The 20611-nt window shown below is 43.3% G+C and overlaps 1 protein-coding gene across 3 annotated transcripts in view; it reads right to left on the bottom strand.

Annotated features, from left to right (window-relative positions):
• Positions 1-20611, bottom strand: part of LOC123768412 (PR domain zinc finger protein 15-like) — a 509712-nt gene that overhangs the window by 25803 nt on the left and 463298 nt on the right. For all 3 annotated transcript variants that reach the window (XM_069336362.1, XM_069336363.1, XM_069336361.1), the window contains 5 exons: positions 16619-16735; positions 14660-15419; positions 14337-14473; positions 11190-11331; positions 8026-8120 (listed from right to left, as the gene is read on the bottom strand). In XM_069336362.1, the coding sequence (XP_069192463.1) occupies positions 8026-8120; positions 11190-11331; positions 14337-14473; positions 14660-15419; positions 16619-16735 (1251 nt within the window). The remainder of the gene's footprint in view (positions 1-8025; positions 8121-11189; positions 11332-14336; positions 14474-14659; positions 15420-16618; positions 16736-20611) is intronic.

The raw sequence follows: 20611 nt of genomic DNA on the forward strand, positions 1-20611 counted from the left end.
ATTAGAGGGTTCTCCTCGTCTTGATTTAGCTCAAGTATTTCATCTGAGCTGAGTGTTAACTTGGATACAGGTCTATTAATGATCTGATCCACCCACTCGGGAATATCTTGCTTCGCAAGCACCTCCTTATATCGGTCTAAACTGGTTTGAACAGAATGTTCATAGTTATCGAGATCAGATTCTGTTAGACTTAAGTGGTCTGAGACAGTATGACCGGCTTGGAGTAAATTCCTGTGGGTCTCGATTGCAGTCTTGATGTAGTCATATTTTTGGCTGGCGATCCTTATGGAACTTGCTAGTCTATAGACGTCACCTGGGTCAGTTTCGACACAGAAATGACATTTCATAAGCAGTTTTCCTAAAGGACCTTGAAGAGCTCTCAAGAATCTTGCGTTCCTTTCTAAAGGATCCATTCTTGTGGTAAATTGAGCCTGATAGGGCTTATGTAGCTAGTGGTATAGCTAGGTTGTCTGCTCCTTGATGTAGAGCAGGTATAAGTATTGACAGCCTGATATTTCTTGAGGCTGGTTGTAATTTACCTCATTTAGAGGTTAGCTACCTACCTAATAATAAGCAACTAAGATTTGAGTGGTACCTTGGTCTCACTACAGGTGTTCCTCAGCTTAGCTCTTCTAAATCAGCCTCGGATGGGTAGTGGACTTACAGTAACACTCAAAGACATACATAGAAATATGCAATAAAATAATTACACAATAAATGATTAATCCCACCCTTGATAGGGTCAGCACAAAAGAATAATATGTCACTAACTAGCTCAAGCCTAGTCGTGAGAATTTCTACTTGAGAAACTACTACTATATTTAGTCTGTGCTTGTGCCAAATTCAACACAATCACAGCCTAAATTGCTACCTACTAAAGGTTGGCAAAGATTATATTATGATGCAGTAATGTGCAAATAATTGTGCTGTGTTTTTGGGTTTTTTGTATTTTATATAATATACACTTGTGTAATTGTGTGCATAAGAAATTAAATGAACACAAAAGAATTAATTGTGTTTGGCAAGTATTCTACTGCCGTAAATATTATCTAACTCCTGAATGTACTCCTAATTGTGGAATAAAATATTATCAGGGTTAGTAATGATTAACTAGTATGAGATCAGTAATTTATATTAGTATACTGGATCCCTAAATGTTAATGATCCACTGACTTGAGTGAATCAGTAATTTTAACATGGATTTAGGCTATAATGGACAGTCTGCTGACAGCCATATATTGAAACATTGGTATAGCCTAAATGGTTAACACTTAATTGGTGTTAGTGATTAATATAAGGTTATGAGCTGTTGCTCTTGGTGACCTAAAGATTCTACTTCAGTATGAAGTGTAGGTCTAAATGTTGTGGGTACTTGGTTATGACCCACTAAAGCTATGTAAAGGTAGCTGTTAGTGTGATCTAGGCTAACTGGTGTGTTACACTGTTAGTTGACACAACTAATTAAATAGTTAGTCAAGCTTCTATCACACAAGGATTAGTTATTAATGGTTAATATTTTAATTATAAATTTAATGCTTATCCGGTTCGATAAGGACCATAATGTGGGATATTTGGGTTTGATTCTGATTAATTAATAATTAAAGTAGTAAATTAAATTACGAAGGACCACCCGCTTTTAAAGTAAAGAGGGAAACTGAGAATTTCAGATCATTAGATAAAATTCTAGAGAAAACCAGTGACTATGGATATGACTAGAAAGTATGATCATAAGAATAATTAATGGGCTGTATTATTAAAACCAAACCTCAAACACCTACATTGGGGGGTTATTACTGGAGGTCAGTACGTCCAGGAATCAGTGTGGTTCGTTCACTAATTCTATTAATAATAATCTAATCCTATAATTAATGTTGAATATAATATTCATACAAAGAAGAACATGAATATGAGCATAATAATGAATTACAGTAAATCACACATTATGTTGAAAACATTCTGAATGTATCAAATTGCAATGTTATGAGTAAAAGAAATAAGCCTTAGCTGGTAATAGATTCCTTTAGATAACCCTGGCAGTCCTCTTAATCTCCAAGTCTGGTACACCGACGTCTGACACGGTTAACATGGAGAAGACAGCATGAGGAATTCGTCTCTCGAGCTGCAAAATAAATAACTACCAGTAGCAATTGATTTAACTACTCAATACATATTCAAGATTATTGGTATCTACAGAGAAATTTCTAATCACCTGTTATTAGGTGTTGTCGTGCCGCGTGACGCGCAATCACCCCGCTATTATTAAACCTGTAAATGATGCATCAAATAAAAGGTACTTAGCTGTGGGCACTGTGTAAGTATTAAGATTGCCGTAATTTCGCATCCCAGGCTCCGGCGAACCTATCCTGGATTGATGCGTTTCAAGTTGGCTGATCACGTGTCGTCAGGAACCAAGTCTAGGGGTCCCTTATTTAACACCAGCACTAGTTGAAGATATTATCTGCAAGGTCGTTCACGCCTCACAGTGGCGGCTTTCATCTGTAGATAGACACACGTGTCCTATTTGCTGGACAATGGCGTCTTTTGTGAGTACGGTAAGCGTGGTTTTGCCTCCTTCTGGCTTTGCACGTGTCCGCTTCCCGACACCGTCACCGACTGAGCATGGCGTCGCGTCCCTCCCCCCACGCCGAGTCGACGTTCATTACACAAATTATTGGCATGAACATTAATATTTCTCGCATTCGCGCTTGAAACTCTAAAGACTGGACGGGTTTATTATTTAGAGGAACGAAATATTATTATTTAACTATTTAAGAATAGTAAAGATACAAGGGAGAGGAATTAATGTCTCCCCATAGCATTCATTGATGACGTTAACACTATCGCGAGGTAGACGGTATAATTCTAACGCTCTATTCGGCTTTTAGTTAGAGAACAATTCGTCTGCAATCAGTTGTCATACAGAATGCCTTAATTATGGAGAATCGTATTTAATTCTCACACAAATTGTATATAATGTGTTTTACTGTAAAGAAATCTGACGCAATACTAGCGTCAGATGACGTGAGAATTCTAGCCTAATGCACAGATGAATTATTAGTACAGGAGAATTCTACGAGTTGTTAATTTTACTTACTACAATATTAATATGATTAGTAATAAGTAATGAGAATACAACAATGTTGTATTCGATGTTGGAAATATCCAACACCAGTGCAAACTGCCTCTTACCTGCCGGTAACAAGGGAGAACAGAACACCCAAGAGCCCAACAGGCGGCCGAAAAACCGAAAGGTAAAACGGACCAGCAGAGGCAGACCCCGAGGAGCCTGTGGAAGGTGGCCCCAAGCCCCAAGGGCAGTACTTACAGGGCACCTAGGGAAGGCAGCCCTAGGCGCATGCAGCCCGAGTACTGAAGATAACTCCTGGCTCTCGCACCCACAAAACTAACACCACACGCAAAGCACAGTGCAGTAGCGACACCGGAGCCAGAGCACACGACCATCGCCTATAGCATCAGCCTCAAGAACTGAGGTGTGGGTAGCCGGCGCGGGGGGTCTGGGGCTCCCCCTTCCCCCTCCCGGGGAGGGGGGAGCTGCGCAGACAGCGGCGCGGCAGTGTGTGACGTCACACTAGTTTGCTTGTTTTCGGTTGGGGAGTTCTATCCACTAGTTCGGTTTTAGGTAGCAATTTTAACCAGAATAGGGGTTTGTTTTGGGGCGCTTACCTTTCTGGGTGCCTGTTCCGGTCGATGGCAGACATAGAATGCTTCCAACTACACGGGGGCTTCTATAGGCCATTGCTCCCCTTGCCTCTCTGAGGGGGCCCGGTTCTGGCCGTGGTCCCCGGTAGGCCTAAGAACTCCATACACATGACTGATGCCAAAGTCTGACATTAGCATATCAGCCTGGGATAGCTCCGGGGAGCCGACGGGGCTCCCCCCAGAAAAGACAGCAAAATATTATTTATTTATTATTTGATTATCAACAAAAGTATGTACATGCAACCAAGGTACTCGGGAGAAATTTAACAGATTTGCTTATACCAGAGCCAAATAATGTTTATAAAGGTATGGATGCTGTACACTTTATTTACCAATTCAGCCCGATTAATTTTGCCTGTAACATTGCAGCTCAAATGTGTACAATATTCTTACCAATAAGACCAGGACATAGTAAATAAGCCAGGCTCCTGGTGACTATCTTGTCTGAATGGGGAGATTGGAAATTTGCAAGTTGTCTTGCCTGCTCAATGGGACAGAGAGCTTGTGCAGATGAGAGATAGTCCACAGAGAATACCACCCTTAAAAAATAATGGGAAGCTTCAAAACAATGTACCTCCAAGTAATGTTTGGCAAAATCAATTCTTCAAACAAACCTTAGATCAATCTAATTACAGTACAGTAGAACCTCGAGTGACGACCTCCTCAAATGGCGAGCAAATTGGGTAACGAGCACCCCGATCGCCGACAATTCGTCTCATTAGGCGACCGTTCGTTTGAATAACATCACCACCACATGGTGGGGTCATGCTGCTTCCAGCACATTCCCAACCACCGCCTCCAACGACAGTGTTGTTGTGGTGTCGCGCATGACCAGTATTCCTCTACATCATTCTGCATATAATTTTGATAATCATGGGTTTTGTGTGGGTTTGTGACTACACTTCGTAACGCACGATGTCGGCAAAGAAGCAACTTGCTAAAGAAAGTTTTGGCAAGGGGAAGAAAGAGCCAATCACCATGGACGTGAAGGAGGAAATCATAGCAAAGCACAAGCGTGGTGTTTGTGTGGCTGGTCTCGCCAGGGAGTATGGTAGGTCTTCCTCAACAATTAGCACCATTTTGAAGAAGAAGGAACAATTTAAGACTCATGACGTGGCCAAAGGAGTTACCAAGGTTACGAAGAAATGTCCAAAACTCCTAGATGTTAAAAGGCTACTGCTGCTCAGGATGAATGAACGTCAATTATATGGGGATAGTGTCTCTGAAGCTATCGTTTGTGCTAAGGCAAGGGTGCTGTATGTGGACCTTATCAGGAAGATACCAGGTGCGTCGTTGGAAGATGAGGAGTTATTTAAGGCAAGCCGTGGATGGTTCGAGAACTTTAAGAAGAGGAGCAGTATACAAAATGTTGTTCGACATGGGGAGGCTGCCAGCTCTGATAAAGCTGCTGCGAGACTTTTGTACCACAATTCCAGGCATTTGTTGATCGGGAGCAGTTCCTGCCCCAACAGGTTTTCAATTGAGGAGACTGGGCTGTTTTGGAAAAATTGACGAAGAGGACCTACATCACGCAAGAAGAACAATCGTTGCCTGGCCACAAACCGATGAAGGATCGGCTCACCCTCGTGCTCTGCGCCAATGCAAGTGGTGATTGCAAGGTAAAGCCACTGCTCGTCTACCACTCTGAAAATCCATGTGTTCAAGGCGTGTAAGGTGCACAAGACACAGATGAATGTGATGTGGAGGTCCAACAAGAAGTCCTGGGTCATGCGGATCTTCTTCAGTGAATGGGTAAATGACGTTTTCGGCCCCACAGTGAGGAATTATCTCGTCGAGAAGCAGTTACCACTCAAGGCCTTGCTTGTGCTCAATAATGCACCTGCGCATCCTCCCCAAATGCAAGATGATCTGTTCCCTGAGAATCAGTTCATCATCATCAAGTTTCTTCCTCCAAACACCACTCCACTCCTCCAACCCATGGACCAGCAAGTCATTGCTAACTTTAAGAAGCTGTATATGAAGGCTTTGTTGGAGAGGTGTGTTCATGTGATAGACACCACAGAGCGGACCCTCAAACAATTCTGGAAGGACCACTTCATTATCATGGGGCCTTGCATTTGATTGATAAGGCCTGGGAAGGAGTGTCATGGAGGACCCTACACTCTGCATGGTGAAACCTGTGGCCGAAGGGTGTCCCTGAGCGAGACTTCGAAGGTTTCGGTCCTGCACCTGTATCTGCATCCGCACCTGTGTATGACCCGGACGCGCTTTTAGTGGATGATATTGTTGATCTAGGGGCAAACATTGGGTCACAATGGCTCACACACCACCTGTAGAGACAGCCCACACCACAAGTCACAGAACTGAGACAAAAAACAGGAGCTAAAGGTACACAATTTCTCTAGAATTGTATCAGCCAAGAACTACCGGTTGGATCGCCGGCATGGGAGGGGGTCTAGGGCTCCCCCTTTCCCTCCTTGGGATGAGGGGGTTTGCACAGATGGCGGCACGGCGACGTGATGACATCATGCTAATATGCTAGTTTTCATTTGGGGAAGTTCTGTCCACTCGTTCGGCTTTCGGTAGCAATAGTTTCACTAGAATAGGGGTTTGTTTTGGGACGCTTACCTTTCTGGGTGTCAGACCCAGTCGATGGTAGACATAGAATGCTCCCAACAACATGGGGGTTCCTATAGGCCATTGCTCCTCATGCCTCTCTGAGGAGGCCAGGTTCTGGCTTGTGGTCCCTGGTAGGTAAGAACTCCATACACATTGACTGATGCCAGAAAGTTATACATATTCATTCAGCCTGGATAGCTCCGGGAAGCCAATGGAGCTCCCCCCATTAAATATTGTATGTGACATACTTTGATGGAGCTGGGAAGTTGAGCAAATTATGGGCACTGAGTGATGGAGCGCTCAAGGTCATTCGGCCCCGTCACCCCGTGGGGGCGGCAGTTGTCGCAATATAATGTTTCACAATTATTTTGATGCTTTTCATTCGTTTCTTCTCTGTTTTTTGCTGTAATATTATTCAAAAGTGTGTAATTTGTGGAATTTATATAGTTCAATGTGTGGAACATTGCTATGCTAAAAATTATGGGGCTCATATAAGTGACATGTATATTATATTCTACGATCAATCAGTGTTTTTGCTGTTATTACACCATATACACACATTGTATATACTTATCTACATGTGTGTTCGCCATAACGAACCACTAAGTTGGTATGATGAACCCAAAACAACAAGAGTGGGCTGCCACACTCAGCCAGCCCTCCCTCACTCCTTCAACACCTAGATCACCAACATTCCTACTCCCACAATACTGTTTGTGGTTTTATTACACTATATACACATGTTATATATAAGTATCTACATGTTTAGTTCATCATAACTGTACAACTAAGCTGGTATGGTGTCCAGACAACATGGTGGCATAAAAAACTGGATGGCAAGTCACACATCCAGCAGACGACAGCCTCACTCCCTCACCACACCTTCCTCGTCAAAATGGCTTCTTCTAACATTCTCCTTTTGCTGTTATTACACTCTATACACACGTTATATATAAGTATCTACATTTGTGTTCACCATAGCGAACCACTAAGCTGGTATGGTGACTCCAGACAATAACATGTTGCCACACACCAGCAAGCAGTCGACGCTACCTCAATCCTCCCTCCCTCACCAAGATTACTCCTATCATACTACGCACAACACTAATTCTCACCACAATTCTGCTATTATCAGAATCCTGGTCACTAAATAATTTAAATGAATAATTTTTCACAAGCTTATTTTGTAAAGGAACATGAGAAGATGTTTGAAGAAGCTTACATGGACGAAATAATGGCAGTGCGCTGGCTAGCGCTGTGAACATCTTGAACAGCATTGACTCGCTGATATCTGAACATTGTACACAGTCTATCACAGTCAGGATCTTCTGTAATACTATCATAGCTAAATAATTCCAGATACATATATGTTTTTACATTTTTAGGTGATGCTGTGGTCACAAGCTGAACAGCAATGCTGTTAGCTCATGCTGCGTGCGCCAGCCTTGGTTGCTCACTCAGTACTGACTCTCTCACACCCGGGAATGTTGCCCACAATTTTTTGTTAAATGGCATCTGTTTATGAGAGCTCTGAGGAAGCTGACGTAAACCCCGTGTAGCTGCAGGTGTTTTGAATACTACGTTATACCTATGAATGCCTCGAGGCGCGTTGCACACCACCCATCGAGCGCTACAAAGCATGTTGAGTAAAGCAATAGTTAAAAAGCTGAATAACCATTTGCAGACTACATACAACTTATATATTAAGTATACTAGGGAACTTACGTCTTTGCTTTCCTTTCCTCCTGGGTCATCGACAGCTTCCTCGCCATCACTAAACAATTCATGTTTCATAGATGAATCACCCGAACCTCGGCAGTCTGTGAACAACAATGGTAAGTATGCTAAAAACTAAAATTAATATCCAAATAAGAATATAAGAATCAAGGTAACTGCAGAAGGCCTATTGGCCCATACGAGGCAGCTCCTATTTATATCCACTGAATCTCATTCATTCATATATATATATATATATATATATATATATATATATATATATATATATATATATATATATATATATATATATATATATATATATATATATATATATATGTCTAACCTACACTTGAAACACTCGAGGGATCCTGTTTTTATGTTTTGCAGTATGTGTACTGCAATTGGTTCCACAAAACAACAACCCTGTTACTGAACCAGTATTTACCCTAGTCTTTCCTAAATCTAAACTTATCCAATTTATACCCATTGTTTCATGTTCTGTCTTGTGTTGATACTTTTAATACCCTATTAGTATTCACTTTTTATGTTCATTCATCCACTTGTACACCTCTTATGTCAACCCAAATTTTTCACCTTTCTATAAAATGTAAGTTAAGCTTTGCCAATCATTCTTCATATGACAGGTTTCTAATTTGCAGGATTAACTTTGTCATCAAATGCTGGATGCATTCTAGTGAATTTATATGTATTCTATAGCATGGCGACCAAAACTTAACTGCATAATCTAAATGGGGCCGAACAAGAGCAAGATACAGCTGAAAAACAACACTAGGTGTCTTATTACTAATGCTTCGATAAATAAATCCCAGTCTCCTATTTGCCTTATTACTAACATTCATGCATTGATTTTTGGGTTTTAAATTCTTACAAATCATAACTTTCAGATCCCTTTCGCAATCCGTCTTCGCGATCTCAACATCATCTAGCTCGTATCTTGTAACTCTTATCATCATTACCTACCCTCAAATAGGTGGAAATGTATTGCAAGAGTGCAAATAGCGGCAGAGAGCCGCAACCAGACAACAAATGATGCATCCTCGGCCTGACCAACCATCAACAACCCAAAGACACCTCCAGAAAGCAGCAGTCCCATTCTTCGCCAGAAAAAAAGGAGACGGCTGCAACCGAACAAACCTACCACCAGGACCGAGGGAGCAAAAATCCCTGCGCCAGAGGAGAGCATGGAGCTGCCCGACCTGACCCCCCAGAGGCCATTGCCAACAAGAAAAAGAGCCATAGAAAAACAATCCTGAACCGAAGGGGCCACAACAAACCAAGGAAAAGAGAGAAAAGAGAACACCCGGTCAAAAGACCAGGACGGCTCAGGAGGTGCATGAGCAGGCCGGAGGTGAAACAACGCATGAGACAGCTTGCAGAACGGAGCAGAAGTAATATCAACACCGGATGCAAACTGAAGCGGCTTCGCCAGCACTGCACCATACGAGGTGACAATACAGTATTCAGCATAAGATGATGGTCCTGGAACAAGCACGAAAGGAAGAACAAAACAATCCTATCAGAGACTGCAGTACACCTATGCAGTGATAGGAAAAACCGGAAGGACCGCCAGGAAACTTCATACTGCCACCGAGACGAAGCACGCAGGTGGGAGACCAATAAAGAAGCTACCTGCACTCCATACAAGTATTCACCTAGTTGTGCTTGCGGGGGTTGAGCTCTGCTCTTTCGGCCCGCCTCTCAACTGTCAATCATACTGCTTAGTACTGCTTAGTACTGCTTGTACTGCTTAGCAAAACCCTCAGTAAACAAGGTCGGGTCATCAATGTTCCTCCTCCCCTCAGGTCAAGATGGCATCCACCACTCATCGCCCCTTAATACTCCATTTTTTATCATTACCAATCAAACCTTTCATTGACTTCATTTACCATATTCCCCCATGTAAGCTTTTTGATCGAGTCCATTTTTCCCTTACAAAGTCTGGCTATTCCGGTATACATTATTCCTAAACAATCTCTGAGAAGGTACTACTGTACTCAGCTTGGCAGAGTATTACTGGTGACTTGCGGCCTCCCAGTTATCAGCTGCAGATTTATTTCAAGAAAACATTCTCCAATGTGTCCACTCACAATTTATAATAGGAACTAACCTCCACAGGAGGTAAGATTCGTAACAGTACCCAGGCGGAACAAAGCCAGCCGCTACAATAGGTGAAAACTAGCTGTGCAGTACTCCCCGCACCCCTACCAGTGACGAAAACTACCTTCTACCCATTGGCAAACAAGGGCAAAAAAGAAACAGCTGACTCCAAGGGAGGCCAAGTACCGAGCAGTAAAAGACACAGTGGCAGTAGATCCCAAGGTGACTTGTGGAAGGCAGCCCCAAGCCCCAAGGGTAGTACTTACAGGGCACCTAGGGAAGGAAACCCTAGGTGCATGCAGCCTGAGTACCGCAGAATATTACTCCTGGCTCACACACCACCTGTAGAGACAGACCATGCCACAAGGCACAGGAACTGAAAGCAAAACCTGGAGCCAAAGGCATCCGACCAGCCAGCATCACATCAGCTAAGAATTGCCGGTTGGATCGGCAGCACGAGGGTCTGGGGCTCCCCTCTTCCCCCTTCTGGGGGGAGGGAAGGGGGGGTTGCACAGACAGTGGCGCGGCAACGTGATGACGTCATGCTCATTTGCTAATTTTCGTTGGAGAGTTCTGTCCACTTGTTCGGCTTTCGGTATCAATATTTTCACCAGAATAGGGGGTTTGTTTTGGGGCACCTATCTTTCTGGGTGCCAGACCCGGCAATGGCAGACATAGAATGCTCCCAACCACACGCAGGTTTCTATAGGCCATTGCTCCTCGTGCCTCTCTGACGGGGCCAGGTTCAGGCTCGTGGTTCCCAGTAGGCAAGAACTCCATGCACTTTGATGCCAGAAAGCTAATACTGTAGTTACATATCAGCCTGGATAGCTCCGGGGAGCCGAAGGGGCTTCCCCCAGAAAATATATTATGCCTTCTGGCATCTATACACCTACCTGGTAACATATTATGCCTTCTGGCTTCTAAAGACCTACCTGGTAAGATATTATGCCTCCTGGCTTCTATAGACCTACCTGGTGACATATTATGCCTCCTGGCTTCTAAAGACCTACCTGGTAACATATTATGCCTTCTGGCTTCTACAGACCTACCTGATAAAGCTTCTGATGCTTTCTGAAAATTGTTGTGGTGATGTCCTGCCTGTTCATGCCGCTGGAGTAGCACAGAGCTGGAGAATGAACCACCACAATCTTTGCACACGTGGCAACGTCCAACAACCCACATCAGGTGTGCCTAAGATAAACAAAGATAAAGAAAATACAAATTTATTTATCTGTCCATTTAGCTAAATAAATGATTTCATTTAGAATAAGAAAAGAATAACAAGGAAATTATTAATTAAATCTAAAATAAAACTAGTTTTTCAAATAAGTCGAGTGACTTAAAATCTAGGTAACATTAAGAAAAGTAGCCAATAATGAAAATTGAAGGACTGGAAAGACAAATGCATGTGCCATGAAATATAGTACATTTTTGCTCCAACAAAACAAATGGCTCAGGCCTTCCTGTTGCAATAAATTTTTAAGTTGCTCTCAAAATTGCATGGACTGTGTATCAATGTCAACCCGTTCTCGCAAATTCGTAAAGTCAATATTGACTTATCAACTACGTGCATAGGTGATATACTAAACATAATAGATACCCCTAAAAAGATTCATAGAAAACACCGACCTTACCTAACCTTGTTAGTATCTTAAGATAAGCATCTTATTGCTTCGTAATTACAATTATTACTTAACCTATACCTATTATAGGTTAGGTAATAATTGTAATTACGAAGCAATAAGATGCTTATCTTAAGATACTAACAAGGTTAGGTAAGGTCGGTGTTTTCTATGAATCTTTTTAAGGGTATCTATTATGTTAAGTATGTCACCTATGCACATATTTAATAAGTCAATATTGACTTATTAAATTTGCGAGAACGGGTTGATCAATGTACATGAACTCCACAAATGGTCAAAAGACTGGTAAATGCTTCTTCAATATCAAATACTGCAAGACTTTGCATGTAAGGTATAACAACGTACATCATATCAACAACACTACCCATGCAGCAGATTAATAAAGAAAAGGACCTAGGAATTAGGATCCACCAGTCACTGAAAGATGCACAACAAATGGGTGCCGCAATAAAATAAAAATACCAACTAAACCTTAGCAATAGTCAAATGAACCTTTGACTTCAATGTAAAGACAGTGGTTATTCAACTGTACAAGTCTCTGGCACGTCCCCACACGGACTACTGTATCCGAGCACGGATACTTCACCTTCAAAAGGGCATATCTGCTTTGGAGAAAGTTCAACACTATGATAAAAATCATTCCAAAACCAAGTCAACCCCTCATATCAGGAACAGTTGAGGATCACAGGACTACCAACACTGCTAACCAGACATGACAGGGCTGATCTCATCAAGATCTTTAAAATACTGAATAAGTTGGAGGATACTGAGACCACTTCTTTAAAAGGTCAAATGTAATGCTAGGTGGCTCAACAAGCCACAATGTAGGACAAAAAACAGGAAATGCTTTTTCACCAATATAGTTATAAACCCATGGAACTGCCTTCCCACTGAAGCCAATATTCAGTTCAAAACAGTTAAAAAACCAGCGTTGAATGTAATGAAATGCCATTTTCTGAGCGAGACCCGGAGGCTCCCTGGAGCTATACCAGGCTGATGTGTATATATTAGACCGTGGCAACAGTCAATTGAAGGAGTTCTAGGCCTACCGGGGACCAGAACCAGAACCTGGCCCCCTCAAGAGAGGCACGAATTAATAATTATCCAATGTATCTCTTCCCTCATAACTGGATTGGCAGGCTCATCGTGAAAAAACCCCTTCCCCTGATATAACGGGGATGAGGTCACAATTGACCACCCTGGAATTTGGCCATGGACTTGGGAAAGCTGGATAATGCCCAAGAGTGACCGAGCTACTCAAGTTTAAAATAAGGCTTTGAGTAGATATGGAAAGCTTCTTTCAAAGCAGATCACTCAATAAATTCCTAAGATCTGTTGTACTGCATCTAAAGACCAAGATAATGCACTGACATTTTGCCAATGAAAAAGCAAGGAACTTTTCAAACAATTACTACAGGATCATACTAATATTAGGGAGTAATGCAGAATACTCAATCCACCTTAGAATGACCTGGAGAGCATACTTGAAGTGGGTTCTTGGTTCAACAGGCTGTTGCTTGGAGCAGCCTGCATGTCCACATATCCACTACAATGACAGTTAGCCTGCCCAACCACTTTGACTGAGAAGCCATGTTTCTTGTCACGAGACATGGGAAGAATGGGAGGTGCCTCGGGTTAGGTAACCCTATTCAATGTATACCTGGAGAGGGTTCTGGGAGTTCTTCTACTCCTCGAGCCCAGCCTGAGGCCAGGCTTGACTTGTGATAACTTGGTCCAACAGGCTGTTGCTTGGAGCAGCTAGCAGGCCCACATACCCACTACAGCCTGGTTGGTCCAGCACTTCTTGCAAGATGGTGCTGCTTCCCTAGTGGCAGCCAGTGTGACCGTGCAGACTAACTGGCAGTGACTACACCACTAGAGATCACTTGTGATGCCAAGGATGGGTTGGAAGAGCGCTTTATTTGTATGACCGAATCATTTGGGAATCATTCCACATTGCTCCCTATCACTCTGCAGGGTACATTTGAATATTTTTCTGTGATAACAGTGCCAGAATGTCACCCAGTCTGGTTGTACGATTCTATCATTCAGGCATAATGGATCTTACCTTAGGGGCAAATTAGAAGGATAGCTTTAGTGAGCAATTATTTAACATCTTACATTTTAAATATTAGGACAATTATAAAAAAAAAAGGACAAATTTCCCCGTTTTATCCAATTATTTATATTAATGAGAAAAGCAATTGGAGAACTAAGGTGACTCAAACAAGTGACCAGGATACTCACAGCTGCGCACCTTATCCCTGGTACCACAGCATGGTGCACATTTTACAGCCTGGGACTCTACTAAATCCACAAGAAATCTGGAGGCTTCTATTGAAGCCTCCAGATTACATGAAATTTTTACATGTAACCCTCTAGACGCCTTGGTGTAAATAAAGTAGTTCATCAACAGTACACTCCAGCTTCAGGTACATAATTAGTCACACTAACACGATGTATATCAATAAGAAAAATTGATATGTATCTCATTGATATATATCACACAAGTGTGATTTGTGTATTATTTATATTATGATAGGATGTGCATACTTTTAGATGGTTGGCAAATGGAAGTAGTTTGGTGAAGCTGCTGCCACAATACTTGCAGGACCATGGACGAGGCTCCCGAGCCCCTAAGGCACGCGCAGGAAGTTGTTTTACAACATGAGAATCTGCTACATAAACATCTGCCAATAACAAAAAAATTTATTAAGATATCATAATCAAAACTTTTCTATTTGACACTGAACACATAATAAACTGTCTATAAACTATTGTACTCTATTATAATTAAAATATGTTTAAAATAACATTCAAAATCTTGTAACAATGTATCTGGGAAAATTAAAAAAAAAATGTAGATGTAAACATACCTGGTTTTGGTTCTTTCAACTTGAAAGATTTTCTTTTGTGTGTTGCCGATTGAAATGATTTATATTTTCTATCACTATCTGGAGACCCTTCAAGTGGATCAGCATCAAGCAAACAGTCTTCAGATTGAACAATGCTGCTGTCATAGCTTTCATTATGCGATGAACATAGGTTAGAATTACCTTCAGCAGCAGTTATAGTGAATGTTACAACAAACTCAGGGTCACTTGCACTATCTCGGTTGTTTACTAACACTATACTTTGTGTTGTAGATGTTTGGTTAACATGTGAATAGTGCATGTAATTGCTTTGACTTGATGTCTCATCTTTTTTCCTCCCATGAATATGATTTTCCCATAAATAGCTTGATGATGCAGCCATTTGCATTTGCTTTCCTGGTCCAATATCATTTGAAAAATATCTATCGGCTGCAAAAGTACCTTCTGGGGCAGGTGAGCATTTGATGTACTTATCATTCTCACCCCCTCTCAAACTGTGTGTGAAGGTAATCTGGTCTTTTCCTACCACAATTCTTGATAGCGAGGGAGCCATATGGAGTAGACTTTCAGCGGGGAATTTGGCTCCAGACTGCTCTAATGGAACTGTAGGTGCAAGCAAAGTGGTATCAACCAGCGTGTGTCTGTTGCCGAGGGCTTTTAGTTCTTCTTTCACCTTCTGCTGGTAGAATGGAGCATACCACACTCGCAGCTCAGATCCTACTTCAATATCCTCAGCTACTACATAATATATTAAATCTTCTACCTGAAATTAATACCAAATTCAAATAAAATGTCTTAAAAGTAACACTGTAATAGTAACAATATTTAACAATGCAAGTTTTTTAAGAGAATTACATGTATACTATACTGTATTCTTAAAATAATTTAATACTGTAATTTACTTATGCATGACATTTGGTAACTGCAGCATTTTAGAGTATTGTGGCATGACAATCAAAGCTCCGAGATAGTGCATCTAGGTGAAGGTTTTCACGTTACATATATAAAAATTATATAATACTGAACGGTATAATATACAGTTCAAGTAGTATAATATACTACAACTATATATATATATATATACTATATAATATATACTACAACTATATTATACTACAAGTAGTATAATATACTACAACTACTGTATATGGCAGTTAAATTATCAAGTAAATTTAGCTTCTGACAAAACAAATGCATCTTGCCAGCTGATCACAGACAAACAAGTTGTGCGAGTTCCAAGCTCTGTCTTATTAGTAAACAAATGTCCTTGGACAAGAAGACATGACAGGTAAATGGCCTATAACAGACAGTAATCCTAATGAAAGGCCAAAGAAACAAAGGAAGATAATATCATTAGAAACAAAGATAAAAGATTTTGATTTCACTTAATGTTGTGTCAGTTAAAAGTCCTGGTTTTCAGGAACCTAACCCCCTGTTAAACCAGGTTCACCTGTATTATACAGATGATGAAATTCAGCCCTATTGATTAAAGCAACATGTCTTTTTGTTCCATTTGTGTGATTCTAACCTCAATATTTAGCCAATCTCCTTCGTAAAAACTTCACATTTATATGTCACAGCATTTGAAGGTTATTGAAAATCAACGATGTTATGAAAAGGCGAATATGTGTATTGAAGGCTAAGGTAACGGGAGAAGAGGACGTCTCTTGAAGAGGCAGTAGTGGTGGTGGTCATGTGGAAGAATAAAGTGAAGAAGAATTACACACATGAAGCACGAGTCAGGAACCTGTACATGCACTAGATAATGCTTCAACCACTCATTATATACTTTAGCAAAGCTTATAAGATACTGCTTACATACTACACAGCAAAGAAAACTGTAAAAACTGCTCTTGCTGTTGAGCACAAGTAGTTAAAAACATAATCAGCATTGGTTCCCTGTTCCCCCACTGTCACTGCATTAGACTAAAAATCATTAAAAACTAAATATGGTATATTGACCTGACATGCCAACAGATTCCTGTGGGAAGGAGAGCCCGGGGGTACAAGGCTGAGCCAGTTGCATAGCCATTTTCTTGACAAGTCCAAATAGGTGTGGCCTCCTCCAACATGACATATCTAAAATTTAAAAGAATATACCAAATGATTATTTGCCTCTGAAAAGGTTATTAGAAAAAGATAAATTGCAATTGAATACGATTCCTTCTCTAATCATCATCAAAGTTTGCACGAGAAGTACACTTCTTCATAAAACTGATAACCATAATGCCTTTACATACTGACAGACCAATAAATAAAATAAGGTAGTAACAAAATTACCTCTTTTTGGGGATTTGCCTTAATGGCTCCCCTAACTTACACTCTGGCCATTACTGGTCAGGCTAAGACAATGCCAGGGATCCCAGAAAGGGGCATTTTTATTATATTCAACACACTTTCTGAGCAACCCCCTTAGTGGTACTCTTCATGGCACTCATAAAGAAACCTACTGCCACCCAATATAGGGCCAGAGGGAATTATCAGGGGAAAGTGATCAAAGCACTGGTCACAAAACTCCAGCCGAGAGACGAGGCATCCGTGAACACATCGAGCGAGGGCTCAGGGAGGCATCAGGGCAAAGAACCCGGAAAGAACACACTCAGAGGAAGCCGGCGATGCAACAGCCGACGCAAGGCTCCCGGGATCCGAACACAGCTGTTCTGGGAAGCAGTGCTGGGAAAACGAGACACCACGAGCGTAGCTCTCATCCTGTAACTACACTTAGGTAATTACAGCGATCATGAGAGCGGCGGAAGGGACGCCCCCGAAGAACCAGAACATCCGCCGAAACCAGATCCAACCCGACGGGTAGACCAGCACACCCAAGACCAGGTTCCCACACCGCTGCTCAAACAACCGACGTGTGACCCAGGTGCCCTCCAAAAACAGTCATAAGCAGGACCGCAGCAGCAACAATGCCGCCAGAGGGAGAGAGAAAGAAACGGTCCGAGAGTCCCACACAAGACCCAGAAGTCCGAGTCCGAACCTGAGAGGGAACCAATTGGGACTTCCAGTACACCAAGAACACGAACCCGGCGATCTCGTAAGGAACCAAATCCCTGGTGAGCAGACACGCGAATTGGTTGGGAGCCCACAACAGCCAGTAGTCGAGGTAAGCAGGAAAAACCGCGTCACCACAATCCAGTTAAGGCGTGTGGATACGCGAGGTGCCAGATCCAATTGGAAGGAAGGCAAAGAAAGCAGTGTCACTCCATGACAAAATTGAGCCAGTCCCTGAACACCGGATGAATTGGGACGTGCTAATAGGCATCCCGGAGGACCAGAGACACCATCCAAGCGCCAAAAGCAGCCAGACCCGAGAGAGAGTGGCCATCTGAAAGGCAGGGCAAACAACCCATGGGATCATACAGGGCAAGTCCAACATGAATCGCAGATCTGTCCAGTCCCATTTCGGAACTAAAGACAGGCAGGAAACCCACTCCAGGATGACCTGACAGAGCACAGAAGAGGCCCACCCTGCAAGCCCCAATCCCCCCAAAGGAGACTGAAAGAAACAACGCCACCGCAGGCCAGAGGAAAGGGACCCGAATTGCCCACAAATCGTGGGACCAGGCGAGAACAAACAGCGCAAACCTCCCCCATCGCCCCGCCAACAGGGCGAACCGTGAGAGGGCCGACGACCCCTACGAGAGCCCGACAAACTTTGAGCGATCACTGAGCTAACGACTCCGCAGGAGGGTCCCGAATCTGGCACTACTGTCTTCCGACGACCAAAGGAACCCTAAGACCTGGCATGACCCTTCCGGGCAGGAACTCCAGGCCCCCCCCCCGCAAAGAGAACCTGCTTCCAATTACACGGGGGTGTCTTTAGGCCATTGCTCCGTGTACCTCTCTTAAGGGGGGCCAGATTCTGGTTCTGGTCTCTGGTAGGCTTAGAACTCCTTCGATTGACTGTTGCCACGATCTATTGTATACACATTAGCCCGGTATAGTTCCGGGGAGCCGAAGGGGCTCTCCACAGAAAACCACCAATAATTGCAGGTCACAAAGCCTGATTTCTTCCAGTGATAATGACAGCAAAGCCAGAAGCCTGGAATGCACTGACACCAATGCTCACATTCATTCGCTGGCCAGGCCTTGGACTGAGAGGATGTGCGCGCCTCCTCTCCCTCTTTGGGTCAAGTCCCTCGTCCCCAACCTTGTGTTGTGATAGCCAGGGCGGTATCGTCACAATACTACTGTGCTGCTAAGTGTTTCAACACTGTTGCATAAGTCACTAGTATCAAGGGAACCCTAGAGTGAACTAGTGAGTGGCGCCTGAGGTCGAAGGCAGGCCAGCCTGCCCCCTCCGCTCCCTTAGGGGTAGCCTACCAAACATTAGTTTGATGCAGCATTGCTGGTGCTAATAACACAGCATCACCTGTACAGTGTACCTGGGACTCACTGTAAGACTCTAGCAAGAACCACAGGGCATCTACAGCGTCAGGCAACAAACAGCAAGGAGAGTTGTGGGATCGTAATCTGTCCCCCACGGACCTCTGACCATTGCGGTTAGAGCGCTGACCCAACGGTCCCCCCTATCCCTTCCCTGGCGGGAGGTTGACACCCGCCAACACTACAATGATGCCAGCTTTGTACAGAGCACCTGTACACTCCTAGTTATAAGACTTATCTTCCCCACTTTCTCTTATTCTTCTCATTTCGCCATTTCAACAGGTCAAGTGGAACGGTCCAGTGGCCCATGCGGTTACCTGTAAAATCTGGGGGGCCACTTGACTTGGGCATCTGTTCACCCTTGTAGCAGGGTTAGGCTGTCTTAGGGGACATTCTGTCCACACATAGGAGAACAAGTCACTGAGGGCTACCCTCTGCGAGTCCCAACCAACCAAGTGGAATATCCAAGTGTGTATCCAAGTCGTCTGAGCACTCTCCAACCCACTGAGAGTGCTCTTCCCCTCAGAGCAGGTTTATGACTGTTGGCGCTGATGACTGGTAAGGCTTGCTGCTTGCCCTGCCATTTGTCATGTTATTCATCAGCACATGGTTATAAATGGTATTAACCAGGTATCGGACGAGGTTAGAGCAACAATTCATGCCGCCTGAAGAAGCAGGTATGGAGGAGGTAGCTGCTGGACCCTCAGGGCTCTCCCCTACCATGACCAGTGACACTGTCACCCCACCACCCAGTGATGGGTTTGTGGAGGTGCTAAGTAAGAGCCAGAGAAGGAAACAAGGGAAACAGAAGCCTGGTGAACAACAGGGTGGAAGGCGTCCGATAGCACCAAGGAGCGAGTACACACGTCTGACCTTCCCTAAAGGCACGAGTGTGGCTGACAGGATTGTGTGGAGTAAGAAACTGAGCGTGGTGTACCCACCTGGCTCTGCAGGCGTGCTTCGTCCACATGTCAACTCTCCATATGTGTATGTTTCAAGAGAGAAGCAGCAGGTTGTGGAGGCTCTTCTACAAGGGAAAATAGGTGATGTAAAGCTCTCCCCTCTAGATAATCCAACACGGAACAAGAAGATGGATGAATACCTAGTCTACAGGTACAGTCCTCAGGTATCCACTAGAGTGGGCCTATGAATTAGACGGGGTACACAGAGCACGAAGATTGACCAAGAATGGTAAGCCTACTGATCAAATAATCATAGTCTGGAAAAAGCCTGATCCGCCACCTGACCAGTATTGGTTTGGTGGGTTGTATGCGCCCCCCAGCACGTTCAGGGTGTGGGAGCCGAACCCTGTGGAGTGTTACGAGTGCTGTGGCAGTGGCCACATAGCTAAGTACTGCTTCTGCCCCACACCCAAGTGTGCTCTCTGTTCCGGTCCTCATCCACTGAAGGACTGTCAGTATAAGAAGACCAGAGACCAAAGAAAGCAGGAACAGGAGCAACAGAACACTGCAACAGAAGCAGGACAACATCCTGAATCTGTGGCTCCGTCTAAACCGCCGCTGAAGTGTTTCAGATGTGGTATGGAAGGAGTCACCATCT

This window comes from Procambarus clarkii, chromosome 35 (assembly GCF_040958095.1).
Source record: "Procambarus clarkii isolate CNS0578487 chromosome 35, FALCON_Pclarkii_2.0, whole genome shotgun sequence".
Taxonomy (NCBI): domain Eukaryota; kingdom Metazoa; phylum Arthropoda; class Malacostraca; order Decapoda; family Cambaridae; genus Procambarus; species Procambarus clarkii.